This window comes from Protomyctophum parallelum (assembly GCF_964188405.1).
Source record: "Protomyctophum parallelum genome assembly, chromosome: 18".
NCBI classification, from domain to species: domain Eukaryota; kingdom Metazoa; phylum Chordata; class Actinopteri; order Myctophiformes; family Myctophidae; genus Protomyctophum; species Protomyctophum parallelum.
In genome coordinates this window covers 23,741,709-23,765,937 of record NC_139716.1, presented here as the reverse complement: position 1 = coordinate 23,765,937, position 24,229 = coordinate 23,741,709, and the positions used below count along the sequence as shown (strand labels likewise).

The following is a 24,229-nucleotide window of genomic DNA, read 5'->3' as shown; positions in this document are numbered from 1 at the left end:
TGTCTGTCTGTCTGTCTGTCTGTCTGTCTGTCTGTCTGTCTGTCTGTCTGTCTGTCTGTCTGTCTGATGTAGATTCAAATAGGATGCTTCAAGATAGAAATAGCATGCTTCAAGGATCGCTGTCAGTCAGCAAGCATTAGCATCACTTGTCTTTTTCAGATACAGTATCCAGTACAGACAGACTCTAATACATACAGTATCCACATCACATCATGTGATATCCCGTGGTTAGCAGTCCTCTCTCTGTGTCTCTGTTGTAGTGTTTCGCTCACTACATCCCTCCTTGAAAAGTGCTTATAGCATCGGTGTCCTGCCACCACTCACCTCAGGGTGGCGCTGCTGAGATTAACCCATTCTGACCTGAGATCAGATTCATACGAGGTTTCCACTGGACACACACTGGTCTGATTAACCCATTCTGACCTGAGATCAGATTCTAAAAATGTCAGTCGTTCTTCGATTTTTCAAAAATAGCAGACCTACAAGCTTGTAGCGCACCACTCGGTGGCGCGCTACGAGCTTGTAGGTCTTTTTGTAGGGGTTTATTGTTTGGCCCGGGACCCCCGGAAATGCTTTGGCCTTGTCTCGCGAACCCCGCCCTTCCCGCCCCCCCCACCCCTAATACAAATTCACCGCTACACTAACCTTAATACTAGAGAAAAGACTGAAACTAGATATAGGCTAATTGGTTTAAAGTTTATGCATGTAGATGTACTATGTGTACTATGTATAATCTCTTAATTTCCTTTTTTTTTTATAATCTGGGGACTCCCCAAACTAATTTGGCCACCTTCTGAGGGGTCGTGACCCCCAGGTTGAGAAGAATACTGGACTACTCGCCCCGGTGCTTGCCCGTTTTTCCTCCCGGAATTTTCCCCAGTGAGGGGGATAACTTTGTATTATGCTATTGGCTGTTTGTATTCTTTTTGGAAAAATATAAAAAGATACTCCTGTGGAAAGGCTATATTATTGGACTTATATTGAACCTATAAACAATTTAGTATTATTTAGTATATGTAAGGTTTTGCACACTCAAATGGTACCTCGTCAGATAATCCCCACGTATCCCACAACAACTTTCTGTGAACAGACTTCACTGTAGTAGTTTTTCATAAATTATATTTGTACTTAGGCTGTTCTGCTGTCATGAAAGTTTATAGTTAGAGAAATTCAAAGTCCAGCCGTCTGCTGTCCAGCCTCTCCCACCCCTCACTGGGGAAAATTCTGGGAGGAAAACAGAAACGGGGCGAGTCGTCTTGTTCCCGTTGAGAACCCCTGGTCTAGAGAGTGCATTATAATTGGACTGTGATCCAGTTTCTCCCCCCTGTGCATACAGTATGTGCTTGTATGCGTTTTTCTGTGTGCGTGTGCACGCGTGTTTGTGCGTGTGTGCATGCGCACACGCGCATGCGTGCATCTCAATGTTTATTGGGTCACAGAAGCTTCCAACCTCAAAAATTCCTGAGCGTAAGCTGATGATAATTGCGTTCTCTGCTGTATATGGAGCCTGAATCAGCCAGTCTGCACTGCATGGAGGCTATACAACCACCGTGTCCCCACACTTAGAGATGACACATTCTGTCACACCTCATTGGAACAGAAGCGGTATCTACAGTAGTTGTTAAAAAAAGGAGTTCTCGCATTGCAGTTATGGAGCTCAACTAACAAGGACGCCCGCGCTTGTGCGTTTAGCTTAGTCAATGTTAAAATCAAGAAAAGCCAAAGTGGCATATCGAGGGCATTGATGCAGAGAACACACTCCGTGCCAGCGATTGTCTCTTCTCTGTCCCGTCCCACTCTGCCGCAGTGTGCATGGGTCCCAGTCTGTACCAGCCCATTTGTCTTCATCTTTGAATTAGCATTAGCGTTTTACTGTAAACTCTGGGGTAATAAAAGGCATATTGCTTAAAACTCCCCCAAATTACCTCAGAGTCTGCCTCCAGTTCAGTGCAGTGGAGTGTGGCATGATGCCTCATTGGCCGCTGCAGTTTGTTGGAGCGATGTGTGTTGAAGGACTGGCGGAAGAATTTACACTGGGGGAGGAAGTACGCCGGAAGTGTGGAAGGCACATTACGTCACGCTGCCACTCAAGTGATTACTGGCCAATCACAGCGCATCTTTTCCGGGACTTACAGACCCGGACATGCGCTCTGTGACGCACACGCATGCTTCCGCGGGGCTTCACAAGGAATCTTGGGAAAGTTTTTCCCTCCCTTGAGCACATACGCTCCAGAGCCGGTAAGGGCGTCTACATTTATATCTATGATGTCTGTGAGCACGGCTACATCAGCTCTCGCCGTCCCAGCCGTAGACCGGATTGAAACCGACACAGTGAGCTCACGCACCCCGCAGTCACCTCTGAACTCTGCGCTGGCACAACGCCCACCCTCCTCCGGCTATATTGTATTTTTAACTCCACTACGATTATTTGAAAGCTTTCTACAAGCTCACGTGTCGAAATGCAACTTATTGTGAGCTTGTACATCTATTTTCAAAACATGTGTATACATTTTAGACATACTGTACTGTATGATAACTGAAATAATTCGGACATAATTCTGCTTAATGAGTAATTTTACTTTTGGTACTTTAAAGGGATTGTTCACCCCCAAAATGACTTTTATTATATCGATATTCTATTCTATTCTATTATCTTGACCGGTCGAGATAAATAATTCTTCTCACCATGGCCACTCCAGAGCTTCGTATACCAGTATATTTTGATGCCAATAATTTTGTACTTTCACTCGAGTGAATTTTGAATACCAGACTTTTACTTAGTAAAACCAGTGTTTGTATACAGCATTGCAGTATTGATATACTTACATTTTTGTTGTACTTTTTCCACCACTGAATACTAATTCTTTCTTGTGACGGTATACGACTCGGCAGGATGATGATCTGCGGGTGGGGCTGCTGGTTCAGAGCAGTGTTGGTGTGTCATCGGGGCCACAGTGTGTCGCGCTCCAGTTTTTCACACTGCCGCGGGTCGCCTGCGGGGGCCTGATTTAGTGATTTCATGCTCCGCGTCCCTCTGTTTACTTAAGCCGTGCTGCGCCGGCGAGCCATCGAGGTGTCTACTCTGGGGACAATTGTTGACATGAAAGAAGAGACAGGGAGTCCATTTAAATAGGTCAAAACTCAGCGGAACGCTCTGTGGTGCCACTGACGGTTGCGCATGAGATGGAAAACGCTCTCACCTAATCCTTCAAGAGGAAGATGTCATCTTCATTGCTAAGCGTCGATTTGACGTTCACGCACGCAGTCTTTTTCTCAAGAGTGATTAGTGTCAATATAATAGTATATCAATGCTCGACAAACCAGCCACACAGCACAACCGGTGACTAATGGCGGCAACCTGTTTGCCACTGACTGCCTGACGCCTTGGTGTCGAATTGATCCCAGTGCATTAATCGAGGGTTGTTTACATACAGAACACGGCGAGCCAATGATGGATGGCTGTCGGAAAATTATGCAAGAGTCTGCAAACATCACAAACACCTCGTCGATGCATAATGCACGCCACCGGGGATAATAATGTGCACGTGGGTCTCTCTCCAATGCGGCTATTTTTAACACCAGATAAAAAGGAAAACCATCGGCGACCACCATGTGTGATGTGTTGGCACACGAGGGGGGAATCTGACAGAGAGGGAGAGAAGATGAGGGAGTGGAAGGGAAGGGAATAGATGAAGGTATTGCTTTTGTGTGTGTGATCACAGGCCTTTCTGCCCACTGATTTCACACAGTGTCAAAGAGAGAAGGGTGCAAGCTGCTGTGCAGCGAGAATTAATTGCATTTTAATAATTGCTGGCTCTTTATTTTATTAATGAGCATGCACTTCGTTCCCTGCACTTGTTTCTACAGAGATGAGATGGTCTTAAGGGCTTTATTATACAGGCTCATTTAACACTGGAGTGGACTGCCGGCTCTGTGCCTATATACTTGTTTGCTGTGTTCATTCGAAATATGCAGATTGGCACCGATCGTTACTATTTAAACACATTATGACATTATGATCTGATGCCGGGAGTACGTACGGTTCACTCGCTTGTCAAAATTCCCATTCCACCATAATTATCTTTGTTCTCCTATAGTGCTCTTCTAAAGCTATATGGCTGCTGTTGTCTGACAAAATGTTGGCACTTATACTCTACTGCTCCTGACCTTGCAATGTTGTCAGTGACTGTAGTATACTGTACTTCCAACACTTTCAAAGTGGCATCACTATTTGGTCATTATATGTGAATATTTGAGTAGTGTTCAGGTCAGCTATTTTCACTATTGAAGAGAAAGAGATAAAAGCAGGTGCTCACCTGGTAATGCGTCACTCTGCATGTTTAACTTTTCCACGTGTCCAAAGTCATTTCTGAAAAAGACATAACGCCATTTAGTTCAATGATATAACATTATGTTGTGATATAATAATAATATATCAGCGGGTAGCCTATTTAAGGGCCAGTCAACTGTCTTCCGTGAGAGGTGTTGGTATGACTGGATCTCCCCTTTTTTATGAGAGTATATTGTTTTGTAATTGTTTGCATTCATTGTATGTGAATCATGTGATTATTAGTGACACTACATTATTTATTGTAAGTCCCTCCGGATAAGAGCGTCTGCTAAATTGCTTAAATTGCAATTCACAACGTTATTATTATGCATCACATTCTGAGGCCCTTGAACCAAATGGGTCCCGTGTTGCACCTTGCACAGCAGCTCCCGCCTAAAGGCCTCTCCATTATCACTGTCCTGAGCAGAGCATACATCCTTAGACTCCCTATCGTCAGTGCCATTATGTCCTTAATGGACCTCAGCATGACTCCTCAGCCGCGTGCCTCTGCCGTGGCCCTTGTGACTATAGCCGAATAAATATTACATGGACCTCGCCTCCCTTGGGATTGTATTTTCATTGCATTTTGCACAGCATGCACTGGGACCTCCTTCCTGCGCTCCTATATATCAGCCATGCAGCCGGGGTCACGCTCAGGTTATTTTACGGAGTGACATCCAAAGTTCAAATTTCAACTGTGGGAACGTACCCTATGGACCCCATACGGGTCACTTCTTACACACTTGAACTATAGTCTAATACCCGACGATGAGCACATCTGGTGGCTCAGGGGTATAGAGTGGCCGGATGGGAACTCCAATGTTCCAGTTCGATCCCTGCGGGCTCCCCCAGAATTAGTGTCAAAGTGTCCTTGAGCAAGACTCTGAACCCCTAATTGCTCCCGATGTGCAGGTTGGCGCCTTGCATGGTTTCCTCTGTCATTGGCGTGCGTGTGTGTGTGTGTGTGTGTGTGTGTGTGTGTGTGTGTGTGTGTGTGTGTGTGTGTGTGTGTGTGTGTGAATGGGAGCATGCATAAAGGATGAATAAGGTGCTATATAAATGCGCCATTTACCATTTATCTGAGTCTGCATACTTTAGACTTGGGTCTGCAACTGGCAAAAATGGCAATAAACACTGAGGCATGTGATTAATTGTTTAATCTTTTGACAGCACTATTACACATAAATGTACATGCATATGAACTCAAATGCATATACTGTAAAGAAATCCATATACATAAATAAAAACTACGCATTCACATATAAATACACTTGCACATTGCACGTACTCTACATGTAACTAGCCCTTTTTTTTCCTTTAGCTTCTTTCCCTCTGTTCCATCCAGGCCTGATCCCTCTCTCTCTCTCCGTCTAACATTGTTCTTTCTATCAGTTTCAACCTGTCCTCCATGACAGCCAACTTTCATTTTCACTATAAACGCCCCCCTTCCCCTCTGGCTTTGCAGCAAACATTGCAGCCTTTTCCTTTATATTTACTTCACACATGCTGTGATTAAAAGTCTCTCTATCCAATTTCATGTGGCTGGAGACAAAAAAGCCAGTGGAAAAAAAGGTTGGGGGGAAGGAGGCAGGAAAAGGTAACAAGAGTAAATGGGAAAACAATTCTCCAGCGTGCCGTGCACACGTGCCAGGCCATCAATTGATGGAACCTTTTTCCCTCCAAACTAAATCATTCCGTGCGCAACCGGGAGTGCAGCTGGGACAATCGTATTTCGCCGTGGTGCACTTCATCATCTGAGGAGCCTTCCGGCCAGTGGGCTGTAGCTATAGCTAACCTGGCAGCCGCCTCCAGGCCCACTATAGTGTAGGAGAATTCCTAATATTAAATCTCTAATAAACCAGACGTCAGTGCTAATCGTGTTAGTGGCGCCGGTGGCCTTTTGCTCCCCGGGGGTTCCTTTATTTACCAGCCACAAGCATCATCGCTCACCCGCATGAGTCCATCTCCTCTGGCGCTATATGGGCTATTGCGGTCGTTGGCCCCTGGCAACGGTTTCAAAGCCTCCCGTTACGAAGGTGTTGTTTACAGAGCCTTCCTTCTGCTTTAATCACTGTTATCTTCTGTTTCGTGCCCTGACACTAGCTCCCCCCCCCCCCCACGCCCACTGCGTACATGCAGGCCTGCTGCATGGCTCCCGGCGTTTGAGGTGTATGGTTGGTCAAAGGCTGAATTAACTGCCTCCTTTTTTTTGTCTTCCTCCAACGGAGGAGGGCATGTTCCTCAGTTGACAAACGCCATCCATGACACTTCAATTATGTCCATGCCTCGGCATGTCAAATTTAAAGTCACCGTTCGGTTCCTGTTTCCCTCACCAGAATCCTCTCTGTCTCTCTGGGCCCTATTTCCGTCAGTGCTGAACCCCTTTATCCCTAAACTACTTTGCCTTTTAGTTTTTTTTTTACTATTTTGAAAAACATTTTTGAATAGTTCATCTAGCGAAAATAGAGCCCATAGTCTCTCTCCCTCTCTCTCTCTCTCTCTCCCCCTCTCATATTCGCTCACAGTTTGATGTGATAAGTCTGCGTCACTGGCAACTTATAAATAGTCGGCTCTCTCCAATAAAAAAAGAACGTATGTAAATATGGCTTTAATTAAACCTTTCAGTAGCACCATATGCCCCATCTCATCCAACTGAGGCTCTCTCCGTTGCAGAGTGGAGACAACAGAGCAGGGAGAGAGAGTACAGCAGAGTACAGCAGTTAAACTGTCTGGTCTTGCTCATCGACTTTCCCACTTGGAGGCCCCCCTCTAGGTTTCCTCCACACACTCAATAGAGACATCAATTGCTAAAAAAAAAAATGCTTTCTTTATCGTTAGAACACAGATTTTGCCAGCTGTCTTTGGCTGTCTGCATTGACATGCCCACTCACTCCATTACAGATTATTTCCCTTTCTGTCGCCAGGGGGGCATCCTAGCCGGAACACTGTAGCCTAGCCCATTTAGACCTGATTTAAAAACATTCACTTTGAAAGAATATATATTCAAAGATTTGCGCCACATTTTTACGATTTTTCAAAAATAGCAGACCTACAAGCTCGTAGCGCGCCACTCGGTGGCGCGCTATGAGCTTGTAGATCCGCTATTTTTCAATAGCTAAATTATAACATAATGTTTAAAACACCAAAAGGGGTTCCCGTCCAAAATGGGCTAGTGAAGTTTGAAGAGCGAATGAGCGAATTGAGATCGAATGCTTGACTCCTCCATATATTATATTGTTCTCACTGGTTTCATATTATGGTGAATGAATGGTTGTGTATGTTTGTGTGCGTGGCGTGGCGTGTGTGCGCATGCACGTGCATGGTAATGTATGTAATGTACGTGACCTTGAGTCCACGCAAACATGCAGGTTTCCTCCTACCAGTGCCGCTAGCTGTCAGCGATATTTAGCTCTCTGCTCGCGGTGAGCGCATGCTTCTTGGTTGTGACTTGTGAGGGAGCGCTGTCTGCCTGCCGGGGGCCGGCTGAATGACCTGACTCTCCCCCCCCCCCCCCCCCCCCCCCCCAGGTAAAGGGCCCGAGACGCTGTTTGCGGGTCAGAAGCTCAACGACAACGAGTGGCACACGGTGAAGGTGGTGCGGCGAGGAAAGAACCTGCAGCTCTCTGTGGACAACGTCACCGTGGAAGGTCAGTGATTGCATAATAGTCTCGCGTTGCCTCTCGTAATGTTCAAATGCTTCCCTCATACAGTCTGGAGCATAGAAATAAAAAAATAAAATAGATGCCTCATTGGCCGCTGCAGTTCATTGGAGAGACGTGTCTCCATTGAAGACAGGAAGTCAAGCGTGGGTGCTGCTGAAGGCACGCTGCGTTGCGGCGTTGCTGCCTAAGTGACGTCACTCGTATGCGTCTCCCCCATAGACAGTAAAAAATATGGACAAAGCGTTCCCCGGGTCTAACATGGACGTAAAATGAAACCTGCTATTCCTGCACTGTAAGTCGCCATCTTTCTAGATCCGTTTTGGCCCAGCTGGCCATTGGCTGGCTCCGTTTTGGCCCAGCTGGCCATTGGCTGGCCCAGAAAACGAGGCGGGACTTCCCCCCTTCTTCTCCGTTGGTTTTTATTTTGACTCGAGTGGGAGGGGAATCCCGATCATAGACTGTGACGGTAGCCACGCCCCTCAGAACATACGCAACTTTATGGTCATTTTTTTAATTAATGGGACCATAATTTTCCAAAAAGAATATTATGACATTAGAAATGAGACTTTAAACTAGTGACTGGAAGCAGAAAGTATTCATGACCATGTTTATTAAGGTAATACAGTCTAGGCCCAAATACATGGACTTCTATGGGGCTATGGGTTTTTCTGGGTCCAATGACAGCGCCACAACAGGCCATTATATGAACTACGATTTCCTTAGTGGCTTCACAAAATATCTGTCTGACTGCCCCCCTGGTCTCCTCGGGCTCTCAAATGCCACTCAAGTGACTACTGGCCAATCACAGCGTGTCTTTTCCGGGACTTTTATCCTATAGAAATCATCTAAGATGATTGATGATTTATTTATTTCCGTGTCCTGCACACAATGTGCCCAACCCTCATGGGTTTATAAGTCATCATTTCACAATTGCATTTACAGCATGTTTACATAATTCATGCATTTACAGCATGTTTACATTACATAATTCATTATATTATACCTCAGATTTATACAGAGTACTCTGTCTTCTTTCCCAATCTTGACAAATAAAATCTGCCACAACAAAAGTCCCTTTGGCAAAACATATCCATTTTTACATAGTCATTTAAATCTAGGAAATCCCTACAGATATAAGACTAAGCATATATAACTTGCATGCTTAGCAGAAATGGAAATAAAAAGAAAAAAGATTTATTTTAATATATTTTTGTGAACTGAAATGACAAACGGATTACTTTGATTTTGGGAGGCGTCGTTCCAGGCTCTATAGCATTAGTTTTCTGGCTACGCGAGACTAGTGATTGCCTTCAGAGCCAGGATCACCAATATGTCCGTACACGGTCATTTATGACGACACTATGGCATATTAGTACTAGTGATTATCAAATGTTTTATTTGCAAGTACCCCTTAACTCAGAGTGTACAAGTGGAGCCAAATGGACCTGTAAGGGTTAGATTTGTTCCATTTGAACACTCTCAGAGTTAAGGGGGTTATTTGACTACAGTCTGTAGCCTCATGGAACGAATAACTTCTTGGTGCCATGAAACGGCAAATAAATACATTGCATTGTTGTTTTTGCAAACTTTATTTAATAAAGCGTCTTTCAAAACAAGAGTTACAAAGTGCTGCATAATGAAAAACCTTATATTAATAGAAAAAATAAACGAAAAAAAGAAAAGAAAACTGAAATAAACTCAATAAAAATAATATGAAAAACATTAAAAAGTCAAGCACAAGATAAATTCAAGGCAAAACAAGTGAGTTTTAATAGCGTTTTAAAACTATCCACTAGCCCTGCGGGTTTCTTTACTTTTCTTTTTGTCATTTTACTATGGGAAGACAGTTCCAGAAAGAGGAGCTAACAACACAAAGGCTCTGTCAAGGAAACATAAGCTGCGTAGTGTTACTCAGCCGGCCCAAACATCAAGCGGCTGTGTGCAGAGATAGACGCCACCCGACGCCAGCTCACACATACGTCCCAACCAAGACAATATGAGCAACAGCATGTGGTATAAAGGTCAAAAGAGAAAGTGGTGTTTGGAGAGCTCAGCACATTCAGGCCGCAGGCAAACATAACCGAAGGCCAAGGGATGAGCCGGAAGGTGAGAGAGAGAGCAAGGTGTTGAGAGATACGTGAGTGGGAAAGAGAGAGAGAGAGAGAGAGAGAGGGGGCCAGAGGCGAGAAATAAACCTGTTAAGTCGCATGGGAACTGGGAGCAGCCATGGCTCTCGCCGGTTTCTCAAAAGGGTTATGCAGGGGAGAAAAAAAAGAAAGGAAATAAAAATAAAATGAGCTTGGAAAATGCCGCAGGAGTCCTCGCGGGTCTAACCAGCTATAGGCTGAGGCAGCTCACCAAACTCATTACTGCATGCACACCTCCTATACTCCACAATGCATGTAATACAACATTCTAATTGTGTTAACTTCCTCACAAGAAACGAATGAAAACCTGCTCCAACTGCGGTTTCCACGCAATAACGTAATTAATTCATAAACGCGGATCAGTGTGTACTAATCAAGGAGCTAGAGCTGCACTTTTAAGAGATCATAAGCACATTATGGACATTAGCGTCATCTTATTTCCCTGTATTATAACCACTTGGATTGTAATCGCATTGCAAATTATTGTATATTACCCCACAGCACTGTATGATGCATGATGTCATGGAATGTAATACAATACAGGTTTCATATGATTATTGTTGCGAGATTATTAGCTAAATGGTTACTCCATTAAGACTTGTTTGAGGTTATGCAGACAGTGTGTTGCAGCGTGTAGTGGGTAGAATATATCTTTTAAAAATCAATGGGATTTACCTTTATTTATTCCAGGTAAAATCCTGTGAGATAAAATATCTCTGAACAACACAACACAAAAACACAAAATAAAATAAAAACATGAAAAGCAACCAATTATTGGGTAGTAGATGACACAAGACATGATTAAACATTAGCTCACAAAACAGGTTATTGAAGCAATTGCAATTTCCAATATAATCTCACTCTATCTTTGCCTGTCTGTAGGTGCCAGGTAGCATGAGCACACAAAAGCTCACATTCAGACCGTAGGACGTTTGCGCATTGTGCGCTGCCGTTCACTTCCTTGTTCACGGCTCAGAAAGAAAGGCTCGTAGCTCCTAATCTAGGGAGCAACCACACCAATGCAACTCAATGAGTTTGTTGCATTGGTGTGGTTGACCTTAAAAAAACGTCACGTCCCATCTCGACCCTTTGGTGTGGTTTGAGAGGTTGTCATCATTTGAACGTAAACTATAAATGTAAGATGGAGGTAATAGGAAAGCCTGACCAATTATGGATTTACATTATAATAATGTGTTGACAATGAGCGAGTCTGCACATGGCCAATGAAGGCCACCCAACTCAATTAACGGTAGTGGATATTAAGATGGAAAGGTGGGCGCATCTGGAGTTGAAGTTTTTCGGTTAAAAGGAATGCATGAGGCCCAACATTGTGCCAGGTCATTTCCAAACCAGCCGAAAGCATGCTCAGGAAAAAACAATAATGACACATGTTTAATGCTGTATTTCTTATGCACCTCCAACCCGTCAGGCCAGATGCCCGGCGCCCACACACGCCTCGAGTTTCACAACATCGAGACGGGCATCATGACGGAGCGCCGCTTCATCTCTGTGGTGCCGTCCAACTTCATCGGCCACCTCCAGGGCCTGACCTTCAACGGCCTGCCGTACCTGGACCAGTGCAAGAACGGAGACATCTCCTACTGCGAGCTGAACGCCCGCTTCGGCATGCGCCACATCATCGCCGATCCGGTGACGTTTCGAACGAAGGGCAGCTACCTGGCGCTAGCCACGCTGCAGGCCTACGCGTCCATGCACCTCTTCTTCCAGTTCAAGACCACCACGCCTGACGGCCTGATGCTGTTCAACTCCGGAGACGGGAGCGACTTCATTGTCGTGGAGTTGGTCAAAGGGTGAGTGCACGGCGTTCAGGATTCTCTTCCAACGGCTTGTTGAGGTAGATGCAGGGGTGTGCTGTGGATTTGTTTTCCCTTTTTTGGGGGGCTTTTTATTCCTTTATTGATATAGCTACAACTGAAGATAGTTAGGAAAAAGCGAGAAGGGGAGAGGCATGCAACAAAGGTCATCATGAACGGGACTCGAACATGCAACACGCTGTCAGGACAGAGCCTATATGTGGCATGTGCCTGGACCACTAGGCCAGCGGGCGCCCCATGCTGTGGATGTTTTAACTAGCACGGGGCTATGTCGCACGTGCGACACAACCTAAAAATGTAACCTAAATGTAGACCTATTTACAGTATTAACCCACAATATAGGCTACTGCAATCAATCAAAATGTATTCTATTTACTTGCATAATGGGGAAACTTTAGTATTGTCATAATAATGCATTTCAGTTATGGGATTCCTGAAGAAGATCCCAGTGATCAAAACATTGAATCAATAAACCAGTGGAGCTGAGTTTTTTCCTATCAGTGCTGCAGACTCTATTATTTCCTCTTATAATTATGCATTTACCTTGCAAACGTCACCCCTGTAATTGAATTATTCATGAATGCATCAGTCACTGTTATCCAACTCTGTTTCAGACAGAACACCAACAGTAATAAGTAGTAGGCTACTTAGCAGGGCGACACAATGGACCTGTATTGCACATTGATATGCATCCAAGGTCGGTCATTCCTATTATTTCAAGCTGTGAGACACGCCTGTGACACTCGGCCTCAATCGGCAGGTTTTGTTAGAGAGGTTAGCGAGGTGCGAAAACTGCGAATGATGGCTGTGTGGGCTTGTGTGCAACTTCAAACTACCAGGGCGATGCCCCGGTACCATCAGCTCACCCCTGGGTAGATGTAAACAATATTGATTGATGTAGTATATTGTATAATTCTATTTCTTGTATATTGTACTTCTTTGCTGCAGGCTTTCTAAATCTAACCGGGTACTCGATTATGTCTTCCTTCATATAGCAACTGATAATATTGAACGATTCATTGCACAAGACTGCTGCCCAACCCATCACCGGGGAATACTGTATCTGTTTCCCATCAGCTTAGCCATCTTTTGTTAAGAGCTTTGCGAGATGGACATCTGAGGATGAGATGGACTCCCTCAGAAAGTGAGATTTTTAAGTGAGGAAGTGATTTAATGTCCATATGAATGGACTTGGCATAAGTGCCTTTAATTTGGGTCTGTGAGCAGTGAATTTGCTTTATAGCTTGGTTGATAGCTGCACCACCAGGTTGTTATTTGGTCAGAAGCAGAAGTTGGAAAATTATTCACTTCTGTTCTTTTAGTCCTACATCATAATGGTCTCCCGGGTGTGCATCTCGCAGTCTGTAACCCAGATGAACATGAATATGAAAATGGGAGCATATCATTCATCACCATGGCCTGCAAAGTGATTGGTAAGTTATGTATAAAAGCTCGAAAGCAGTGCGGCTAACCTGAAATAAATTCCAACAGTTTATCATACTTACCTCGCCATTAATCTGGTCATAATTAAGATATGAGCAAAACACTTTTTTGTTGACGCGTCCACCGGGAAACTGTCCTCTAAATTTGGCACTGTTATACGCTAGAACATGGACAGCATCTGTCTGCACCCAAATTGCAAGAGTCTTCATACATAAAGAAACACACAGTTGGAATAACACACAGCATTGCACAGTTACAATGGCCTCAAGCCCCAGACGGGTGGAGAAAAAAAAGCTCCCTCTTTGTGTGTAGCAAATAACCGTGACTTCACGTCTGCCTGTGGAAGGCACTTTTCGTTCAAAAGGAGTTTCAATGCTTACATGTGAAACTCGGCCACACAAAGAAAGGAGGAGCTCAGAAGCTGTGCCATAACGTACATGCAGCCATGGCTGAGGTGAGGACATAGGCTAAGCTGTTCCCTCAAAGAACATCATATGAGAGAGAGAGAGAGAGAGAGAGAGAGAGAGAGAGAGAGAGGGAGAGAGAGAGGGAGAGGGGGGGAAGCTGGGGAACAATGAGATGAAGCAAAGAGAGAGAGAGCAGAGCATTGGTGTAAAGTAATGCACCATTTTGATGTTTTTACTTTAGTAAAATTATTCTACCTTTAATTCTATTCCACTACATATCGGAGTCAAATATTGTACTCCACTACAATTATTTGAAAACTTTTGTTACTATATTACTTTGCAGATTTGGTTTATTAGTATTATTAAAATAAAAAAAGAAAATTGCTAACCATTTCTGTCACCTCTATCATTGAAATCCTATTGAAACATACATGTTCTTCCTATTGGACATGTTGTACAGTATGTGGGCGAAGCCTACTTGACTGTGGATACCCATATGAAATATGGGTACACGAGTTGTTAATATCTTTAGTACTAAAATAAATAAAAGCATTTTTGGCATCTGCCACTTGAATTAAAGTGACTTGATTGATGGACATAAAAAAGGGTCAAGCCCACAATGTAATACTTTGTTTTCAAGAGTGTTTACAGTTATACAATTAGCTGACGTATCACACAAGTGTGATTAAAAAAAAAAAAAAAAAAAATATTTTCAGCAATGAATCTGAGAATATTCTCTGTGGTGGATAGGCTATAGTCATAGATCTTGTTGAGCTGGTAATTTTTAAAGTAGCTCTCAAGTTAACCCATTCTGGGCGGGCACCCATTTTGGTGTTAGCATCATGTTATGCTTAAAATCGAAGAACGACTGACATTTTTAGAATCTGATCTCAGGTCAGAATGGGTTAATCAGACCAGTGTGTGTCCAGTGGAAACCTCGTTTGAATCTGATCTCAGGTCAGAATGGCCAAAAAGTGTGGGCACCCTCTTCAATAGGCCTACAACCATACACACGTAATCAAATTCCAAATAAATTAGGCACTGTTGTAAACAATTCCTTTGGAATTATAATAGGTCTAATAATAAATAATGCAGAGTGATCCACCACCACACAGACACAGTAGCCTACTGTCTGTGACAACGCACGGTGTGACCAGACTGCACTACACGCTGACTGGCAGCAGGTGGCGTGGTGGCGCACTTGTCATTTCTCCTGATTGAGTCAGATGAGTAACACCTGTTTGTCATCATCTGTGAACACAACACAACTTATAGCCGCCTTTTCAGCGTCGCCAAGAGGTGGGTTTCTATACTTGTTTCAAGTTCCTATATTTACATTAGTAATAGTATTACACACTAGTAGACACTATAGGCAACCACTGCAGTATATTATAATAATAGTTTATTCTTTTTAAGCACCCCCCAGGTCCATGCTGGTCGAGTGGTCCGTGAGTCGTGTAGCTTAATATTTACCAATAAATGGGCTAATGCTACAAACATTTAGCATTTTAGTCTTTTGGTTTGGTTGGTGCCTCTGTGAAATAAGCTCGCGTGCGTGTGTATATGCGTGTGCGTGTGTGTGTGCGTATGCGTGTGTGTGTGCGTGCGTGCGCGCCTCCCGTGCGAGGAAAATATTGATTTTACAAGCTCGACGACGCGCGCCGTTAGCTTGTACATGTACAAATGCGGGTCCATAAAGCTCTTCTCTATGGGGGTCCCTGGCATATGTTTTCAAATGGGCGTCCGTGGCCTAATAATATGTGTTAATTTGGGTTTCCTTGACATGAAAAAGTTTGAGAACCACTGGCTCAGTGGCCAAAATTGTGTTCATCATTAATCATTATAAACCAAATTCAGACAATTGTATTGGTGTTTTTCTTTTGAATTGGGGGTCTGAATAAGGGGTGAATACGTGTTAATGTATATGGAGCATACATGTGTCTATACTGTAGCATAATTATAATTCATATATCCAACTTTTATGAATGTTTAAATGTTAGCACAATGTTATTTATACATTATATACGTCCTATCATGTAAAGTTGAATAGAGTAGATTATTTATTCCCAGTCAAGTCAGAGGCCGAATCTAATACATTTAGCCTATAGATTCCAATATAGAAACAATACATAACCATTTGGGAACCAAACAATCCTATTGGATAAACTCATAATATTCCTTTAAGAAATAAGTCTTATAGAATAATTAAAAGAAATAGGATTTGTTCCAAAATACGTAGTCGAATGATATTTTGACCAGATTTTTTTTTTTTAACAATTTTGGCATTTAGCAGATGCTCTTTATCCAGAGGGATAGGATCAGAGCATAGCACATGCATGAAAAGCACATTCTAAGTCCAGAAATCTGCATCGTCACGGCACTCTCACCCTGTCTCTCACAAAGGACAAAATCTAAAGTGGGTGATAAAGATGTGAAGATGTCTCTCCTATCAAAAGACACATAGTAAGTAACTTGGTGTCACAAGGCTTCAGAGGAAAGCTTGGTATTCATTCTAAAACTGAGCCGTGTGATCCAATTTAGCAAAAAAAGGGGGAAAAATAGCTGTGTTCCGGTTGGTGTCGCGTTGTTTTTGTTCCCCACATAATGCAAATCAATTAGTTTAGTCACACCATGAGTCAGAATAATAGATGGGACAAAAACAATCCATTATTATGCCAAACGAAACGATTATACCAAAAGTACACAGTTATTTCCGCTCCGACCGGACCAGAAACCCTGAAAAGGTTTTTGATCCCACGAAGGCAACATACAAAGTGACTCCAATACAATACTACACTTTCAAAACCAGGTTCTGATTATTACCCTGCTTTCTTCTCAGCCACGTCCATTATGTCATTGTCTTGCTCAAGGACAAGACATCTTGAGCAATACTCTGAACCCCTAATTCCTCCCGATAGCTATGTCTTGGTAAATGGTGCATTTTGTATAAAGCACTTTTATCCAAAGCACTTTACATAGTGTGCATTGCATTCACCGATGGTGGAGGAAACCATGCAAAGCACCAACCTGCACATCGGGAAGAGGGGTTGACACTAACTCTGGGGAACCCGGGATCGAACTGGGAACCTTGCGATTCACCTCCAGCTGCTCTACCGGCCACTCTTCCCCTGAACCACTGCCTCTCACTGGTTGTCTCAATATGAACGCATGCATGCCTACTGTATATACTTTGCAAACCAGGTTCTGATTATCCGCTCGTTGTCTGCTTTTTCTTCTCAGCTACGTCCATTACGTCTTTGACCTTGGCAACGGGCCGTCGCTGATGAAGGGCAACTCGGACAAGCCGCTCAACGACAACCAGTGGCACAACGTGGTGGTGTCCCGGGACGCCAACAACGTCCACACACTCAAGATCGACTCACGCACCGTCACGCAGCACTCCAATGGCGCCCGCAACCTGGACCTCAAAGGTAAGGAGAAGTTCTCTGACGATTGTTGTTTTCTCTTCGAGGCCACCTCGTTGGCCCAGAACACGTTGGCCCATTCATGACTGATCCGCACGCATTGACGCACGCACTAATTACAGTTACTCAAATACTTACTTGTAGTTACGGCACAATACGGTACATGCTCAAATGGATATGAATTCAAGTTCAATTTATTTTAATATCAATAGTGTATTGAAGTGTATTGAGAAACTGTGTGTGTGTGTGTGTGTGCGCGTCACAGCTAATTCACCAGATGTTGTTGTTGACGAGGAGTTTTGAGGACAGTATAGAAGTGAACATTTTAGAAATGGCATTCATTACCACGGTGCTTAAATACCAACATCTTAAGGATGCTATTATAAAGTTTTGTTAAAAATGTAAACTGCTTGTGTTCGTATTTGGAAGCCTCGGTAATGTCCACTAATCAGTTGTGAGAGGCCTGCAGATTGCAGGAATGCCCAAGCCAAGAGATAAGGCATTGGCATTGTGTGTGTGGGCGCGCTACGCCTTGTGCGTGTGGAGCAGACAAACGGATAGTAGTTTTGCGCATGGCTCGAGAGAGCATTGTCGGTCCATAAAGTATTCTCAGAATGAATGGTTGTCAGATTGTATTGCTCCTTTTTGTATGACATGCCTTTGTCAGGCATTGCCATTATTCTCACTCTCCAGCTAATGGAACCAGAAGTTTGCAGTTCCCACCCAGTGAGCTCACTTCAGCGCACATATCTATTGTCAAATGTATTTGAAAGACTGCCTTTCCAATGTTAAAGGAATGTTCCATACAAGTGGAAATGTATCACTTGGCTTTTGTTTGGAGGAGCTGCAGCAGCGTTTGAGTTTAGTTCTCAAGGCCGAAGTTCTGTTTTGAGTTTTGCCAAGTGTGCTGCCAAGCGGAAATCCGCCTGCATGCTGAACCAGAGTGGACATGAGGACGCTAATTGAAACCGAACAAAAGCCAGCCAGCATTCAATTCAAAGGAGCTTTTACCCATTAAATCCAGGAAAGCATCTATTCCATTTTAGATGTTGCTACATGTAAACTATACATTGTTGCTGTCAGGCAGAAGCCTCTTATCTCCATATCGTAACTGTGTGTGTTTTATTTTCTTGTAAATTAATGCTTGATCATACTACTGCGTTAGTGCGTAGTCTGCGTCACACAAGTATCAAAGTAGCAGATACAGGATTGTTTCGAGCTTAGATCTTGGTACTGTATAAAGCTTTTTGAAACACATAGGTAGTGATCTTTCAGGATTTTGCAGTCACCTTTTGGACAACTAGCAGCATTTTTTCATTTTTCCCCAAACTATTTTGGGAAACATTTCGGGTCTCCCTCCTTCTCCTACAGTATATGTGTCCCCAAACTATTCCAAATGGTGCAAAAAGCCTAATTTCCAATGTGTTTTTTTATGATAGTAGCTCCAATTTATATGTGCAGTAGGTCTATGTCAGAGGTCCACTCGGTACGGAAACATAAAATGGTTAGTATAGTTTTATTCCATTGGCTAACCTGCTTTTATCACAACATTTCACAACACTGAGCACTGTCCAGCCTCTTCCCGTATCCCTTCATCTTGAAAGATTCCTTTTTCACAGAAGTTGGCATTCCAGGAGCGGGGCGATATGATTGTGCAATATCCTGAGCCAACACGTATTCTACAGTTGTATAAATCTGACATCCATGGGCGAGAAACTATTTTTTTAAGTTAATAAAGAGACTGCCCTGCTCATTTTCCATTAAACTGCCTGTACTGACGGTGGAGAAAATCATCTTGGGTATACATTTGACTTTCATTGTCTGGGGCTGTGATGAGGAGGCACGTCTTTTTTCTTTTTTTTTTTACCTCTCTGCTTTTGTGATCACCCACAACGCGTGGGTGATCTCTTTAAATGATAGCAACGCGATGAACAGGCACTTGACAGACTGTGATTGCCGGCTACAGAGCTTAGAACTCAGAGTTCTCTGGTGTGTCATTTTCCCTCTAACCACTTAATTGTTTATTGTTGCATCTTGTGTTGGGTACATGGAAGTATAGGTACATGAGAGTGGTGGCTATTTTCTGGTTCCATCGTTCCAGACCCCGTTCATTTTTCCACAAGATATTTCCAAATTATTGTAAATCCTTGAATCAAGCCATCCAGGATCCTCGTGAATCATGACAACAATACTCTTTTTGCGCGGTTGTCTTCTTTTTTTTTGTCCCCAGCATCAAATGTTTCATTGTCATGAATTATCAGGATCTTGGATGGCTTGATTCTAGGCATAAAATAATTGCTTTTTGGAAATATCTATGGGAATAATGAATGTGGTCTGGAATGATACAACGATGTAGTTGTTGTTCTACAGACATTGTAGTACCAATAATAATACTACTAGTAGTAGTGATGAAGATGATGAACATAAGGGGAAAATAAGGGCTAATCAAGAATAGCAACAGTATTACACAAATAACTTTGTTTATTTGTCCTAGCACTTAAGGTGCTAGAAGGTGCCATGTTCAAGGTTCTTACTCCCTCCCTACAAATATCTGAATTATATGTCTGTGTGCTTTTAGAAGCTTTAAAGTGACCTGTGCCAGTGTCATTGGAATTTTGTTTAACACGCATGCTGCCTATGACCCAAGGCAGGCAAATTAGCAGTTGGTGCTTCCCCTTTTCTTTTCCCTGGCATATTTTGACACAACAAGCCTGATTGTCTGGCAGAGAAGCAATTTACTGCCAGTGGCAAGAGACATGTGTCAGATCGCGTCAGGTAATCCCCACATAGTCTACAGCAACTTCTGTGAACCGAATTCACTGTTGTAGACTTTTCATAAATCATATTGGTACTTTGCGTGAATGTTTTGCTGTCGTGGAAGTTTATAACAGTTAGAGAAATTCAAAGTTTCAACACCAAAGTAGTAGTACCGGTAGTAGTGAATTAGCAAACTGGACATTGAATGTTTCCTTTATCCTCGTGTATCGCTTCTGTTTTCGCCAAAGTTTTTATTGTTGTTGTTTCTCAGAAGCGCACGTCCGCTGTGCTTCAACTACACTGGCTTGACTTCTGTGTGTGCTGACTGCGCCCACCCACTCCTTCGCAGCCCCTCCCACCCCTCACTGGGGAAAACATAAAAACTGGCAAGCGTCTAGGTGAGGAAAGAGAATGGACAGTGGGATATCAGAGAGAAAGAGAATGGACAGTGGGATATCAGAGAGAAAGAGAATGGACAGTGGGATATCAGAGAGAAAGAGAATGGACAGTGGGATATCAGAGAGAAATGGAATGGACAGTGGGATATCAGAGAGAAATGGAATGGACAGTGGGATATCAGAGAGAAATGGAATGGACAGTGGGATATAGAGAAAGAGAATGGACAGTGGGATATCAGAGAGAAAGAGAATGGACAGTGGGATATAGAGAAAGAGAATGGACAGTGGGATATCAGAGAGAAAGAGAATGGACAGTGGGATATCAGAGAGAAATAGAATGGACAGTGGGATATCAGAGAGAAAGAGAATGGACAGTGGGATATAGAGAAAGAGAATGGACAGTGGGATATCAGAGAGAAAGAGAATGGACAGTGGGGTATAGAGAAACAGAATGGACAGTGGGATATCAGAGAGAAATATAATGGACAGTGGGGTATCAGAGAGAAAGAGAATGGACAGTGGGATATCAGATAGGGAGGGAGAGCCGGGGCATCTGGTTAAACACCATTAAGGGGCTGTCGTCTGAGCCATCATGGGGATTCGCTGCGTATGGCACAGACCCTGTCTGGGTCTCGTCCTTGAATCGGGAGATGGCTCTCAAGGGGGCTGAAGGTCGTCGTGGAAGATGTAACACCAGTTGGTGACAGCTCTCTTGGGCCAGACAGGATCTGAAAAAGAAAAAATAAATCTTAAAAAAAAAAAAAAAAAAAAAAATGTATTTGATGGATCTTGACTTTTTCCGCAATTGTTGTTATAAGATTGTTTTCGGCCTTCATTGATAGTATAGTATATCGACGGGAAATGTCGAGAGACAGACTGTTAGTGACACGTAGCAAAGTTCGTCGGGGTAGGAGTAGGGACTCAAACCCACGCCACACTGTCTGGCTGCAATGGAGCCTCTTATCTGCTACTTGTGCTGAATATTTGCCCTAGGACGTCCTAGGATATCCGGACGTGATGCGGTCCTTGCAGTTAACTTTGCATCGCCTTGCTCGACCCTTCTGCTGCTGTCTTACCAGCCTGATCTGTGATTAACAGCCTACCTCTGTCTCGTAAAGCACCACCGACCAAGCGTGAGTCAACAACAAGCTCTCTCAGCTGCCCACCGCAGATCCCCACAGCGAGAATAGCTACATTTGCATACTCCGAATGTGCAAAATGACTTGCTGCAAATGAAACAGACGGACGGCAATTTGTGAGGACAGGGACTGTCCATTTTGTCCTTTTCTACTGCCAACACGGTTGGCTGTCCACCGAAGCGTCACAATAAACAGTGTATATGCGGCTCTGAAGTGGTCCCCCATCTGTGTCATTAATCTGTTGGCCACTGTGCTTTAAAATCCTTTATTTATTGCGTTCACGTTGTCTGCGTGAGGAAACGTGTTGCACCCAGACTAATCTGTTGGCCACTGTGCTTCTAAAATCTTTTATTTACTGCGTTGCCTGTTCTCTATATGTGAGGAAACGTGTTGCACTCAGACTAACAGCCATTCAGTCGAACCTTTAGTGGGTTGGTGGGAGGTGTGGGGGAGGCTTGTCTGCTTCCTCTATTCACAAGTCTAACTGTGCTTTACATCTGTGCTCTGTAGCTCTGCTAGAACAACTCTCCTGCTGAGACATCACACAGGGCTCTGAGGGATGTTGTACCACCAGGTGTGTAGGCAGAGAGCAGTTCAGCTAGAATAGCCCAGAAACCAAACAAAAAGTCGATCATTCACTCATCAGACAGCTGCAAGCAGCAAAATGTTGGTCTGGCAACACAATTTTAGGCTACAGCAAGATAATGAAAGAGATGATACTGGATTCTGAATTGTAATAAGAAAAATAAATAAAATAACAGAACCATTGTGGTAACACACTCTGTTTTAGAGAAACTCTGGGCAGTTACAGAATTAAAACCTATTTTCAAGCTGCAATGGGTAATGTGGGTGCAGTGAGTAATGTGTAGGATTGGAGGGGTAGTAGCAGGGACGTGCACACATAGATATCAAAGGGGGCTTCAGCCCCTGCCCTTTTACCCATCTGTAAAACAACTGCCCTCTACAGACCACAAATGCAGCATATGGTGAGATAATTGCAAATTCCCTCCTCTACTTTCTATGCCATACCGGAAGTTGTTTTTTTTCCGAAGTCACCTGAACTTGAACGCAGCATTTTGCATTGAACTAATTTGTTTAGAAATCCATGTCGTTACACCGCATCTCCAGTAGCTAAAGAGTGCTGGGTTGCGCCCCGAAAATAGCTAATCTCCAAGCTCCCAAAGCGTCGTGCTGCGACGCGTTGTGAGTTTGTAGATCTGCTATTTTTGCTATTTTGGGCCAAAAGTGCCCTTTTTATGGGATTTCAGCTCCTGCCTCTCTAACACTCTGCACGTGCCTGGGTAGTAGACTGATTGGGGGGCTGAGCTATACACATAATGTACACAGTTATTCATCTAGTAGAATTATCAGTGCACATTAGTACAAGTAACGGTGTGAGTAAAACAAGCATGGCTATTTACGGATGAATGCGGTTTTCCTTTCATTTTTTCTTCTTTCGACTTTTGTCTTTGTCCGTGATGTTCAAGGCTCACCACATAGCCGCAAGAAGAAAATCTCTTTCTAAGCCTGTGAGCCACACACAAACCGCCCACCGCCACATATTGTCAAGATGCATGCATATCCACACATACAGCATAGTCGCAAGCTCTTAATTGTTATTGACTATGCTTTTACTGAAATATGTCCAGCTTTTGGTAACCCAATTTTTGTCCCAAGACAAACATTAAATGCCATTGACAATGAATGGACAGTAATGAGTGTTTGTGTAAACACAAACATTGCGTAACACGGACATTGATGACGAAGGTGATTTTTGGTTAATTTATTTAATCAGATTTTCATGTTCAGAAAAGCAACAAAACCCCTCCAAATAATTTCATTCATTCATTCATTCATTCATTCAAGTTTTGTTTATTCTCGATATTACACAGAGTAATTAAACTCATTTTCAGTGTCGTCGAGTAATACAATATCATATAGAAAAACATGAGAAGATCAGAAAAAAAATAAAAGGTATATATACAGGTATACAAATTACGTAGGTTTACAAATAAAAAAAACGAAGACAAATTTCAAAGCGATCTAAAAACAGTTCCATATTGTGGGGGTCTGTATGCTCACCAAGGTTTTAAAACGACTCAAGGGTACCAATGTACCCTTAAGTCGAATACCAATTTTATCGACCCCTCGGGGAATGACCCCCAGGTTGTGAACAAGTTGTTATACCACCCGCTCAGTGGCCATTTTTTGGGTGGGGGAGTTTGCCAAACCAATGTGTTTGTGTTAACAACACAGTGTCAATGTGTGGCAGTGTGTTTTTGTGCTTATAAAGGTCCAGGATCGAGCATTTTGTGTGATTAATGAATATTCATTTAAACTGCTATTTGTTTGTCAGGAGTATACGTCCACACAGAACGCAAATACTAACTAGAAAGCAACATCAAGGTCAATGTTTCACTGGGAATAAAGGCCACAACCTGTATGCATGAGACATGAGTCATCACCAAGGTAATAGTTGGAATGTGAGTGAAATATTCACTGACACATGTTCGTGTCATCACAGCACACTCTGGGTGTGTAAGGACATTAAACTTAACTACAGCAATAGCCTGATCCTGACCTCCATGTTTTAATAACTGTAACCCCCTCTCTAAATACAACCCTTTTTGCACCAGATTATTGTAATTATCTGCTTTTACTGTCCTCGTGGGTCCCACAAATGTAT

The 24,229-nt window shown here is 43.2% G+C and overlaps 1 protein-coding gene across 1 annotated transcript in view; it reads left to right on the top strand.

The window, feature by feature from the left end:
* nrxn2b (neurexin 2b) overlaps nt 1-24,229 on the top strand; it is a gene marked incomplete at both ends in the record, with an annotated part of 864,412 nt that overhangs the window by 395,566 nt on the left and 444,617 nt on the right. Inside the window, 3 exons of the mRNA XM_083789063.1 lie at nt 7,858-7,977; nt 11,569-11,950; nt 17,065-17,255. Of these exons, the coding sequence (XP_083645189.1) occupies nt 7,858-7,977; nt 11,569-11,950; nt 17,065-17,255 (693 nt within the window). The remainder of the gene's footprint in view (nt 1-7,857; nt 7,978-11,568; nt 11,951-17,064; nt 17,256-24,229) is intronic.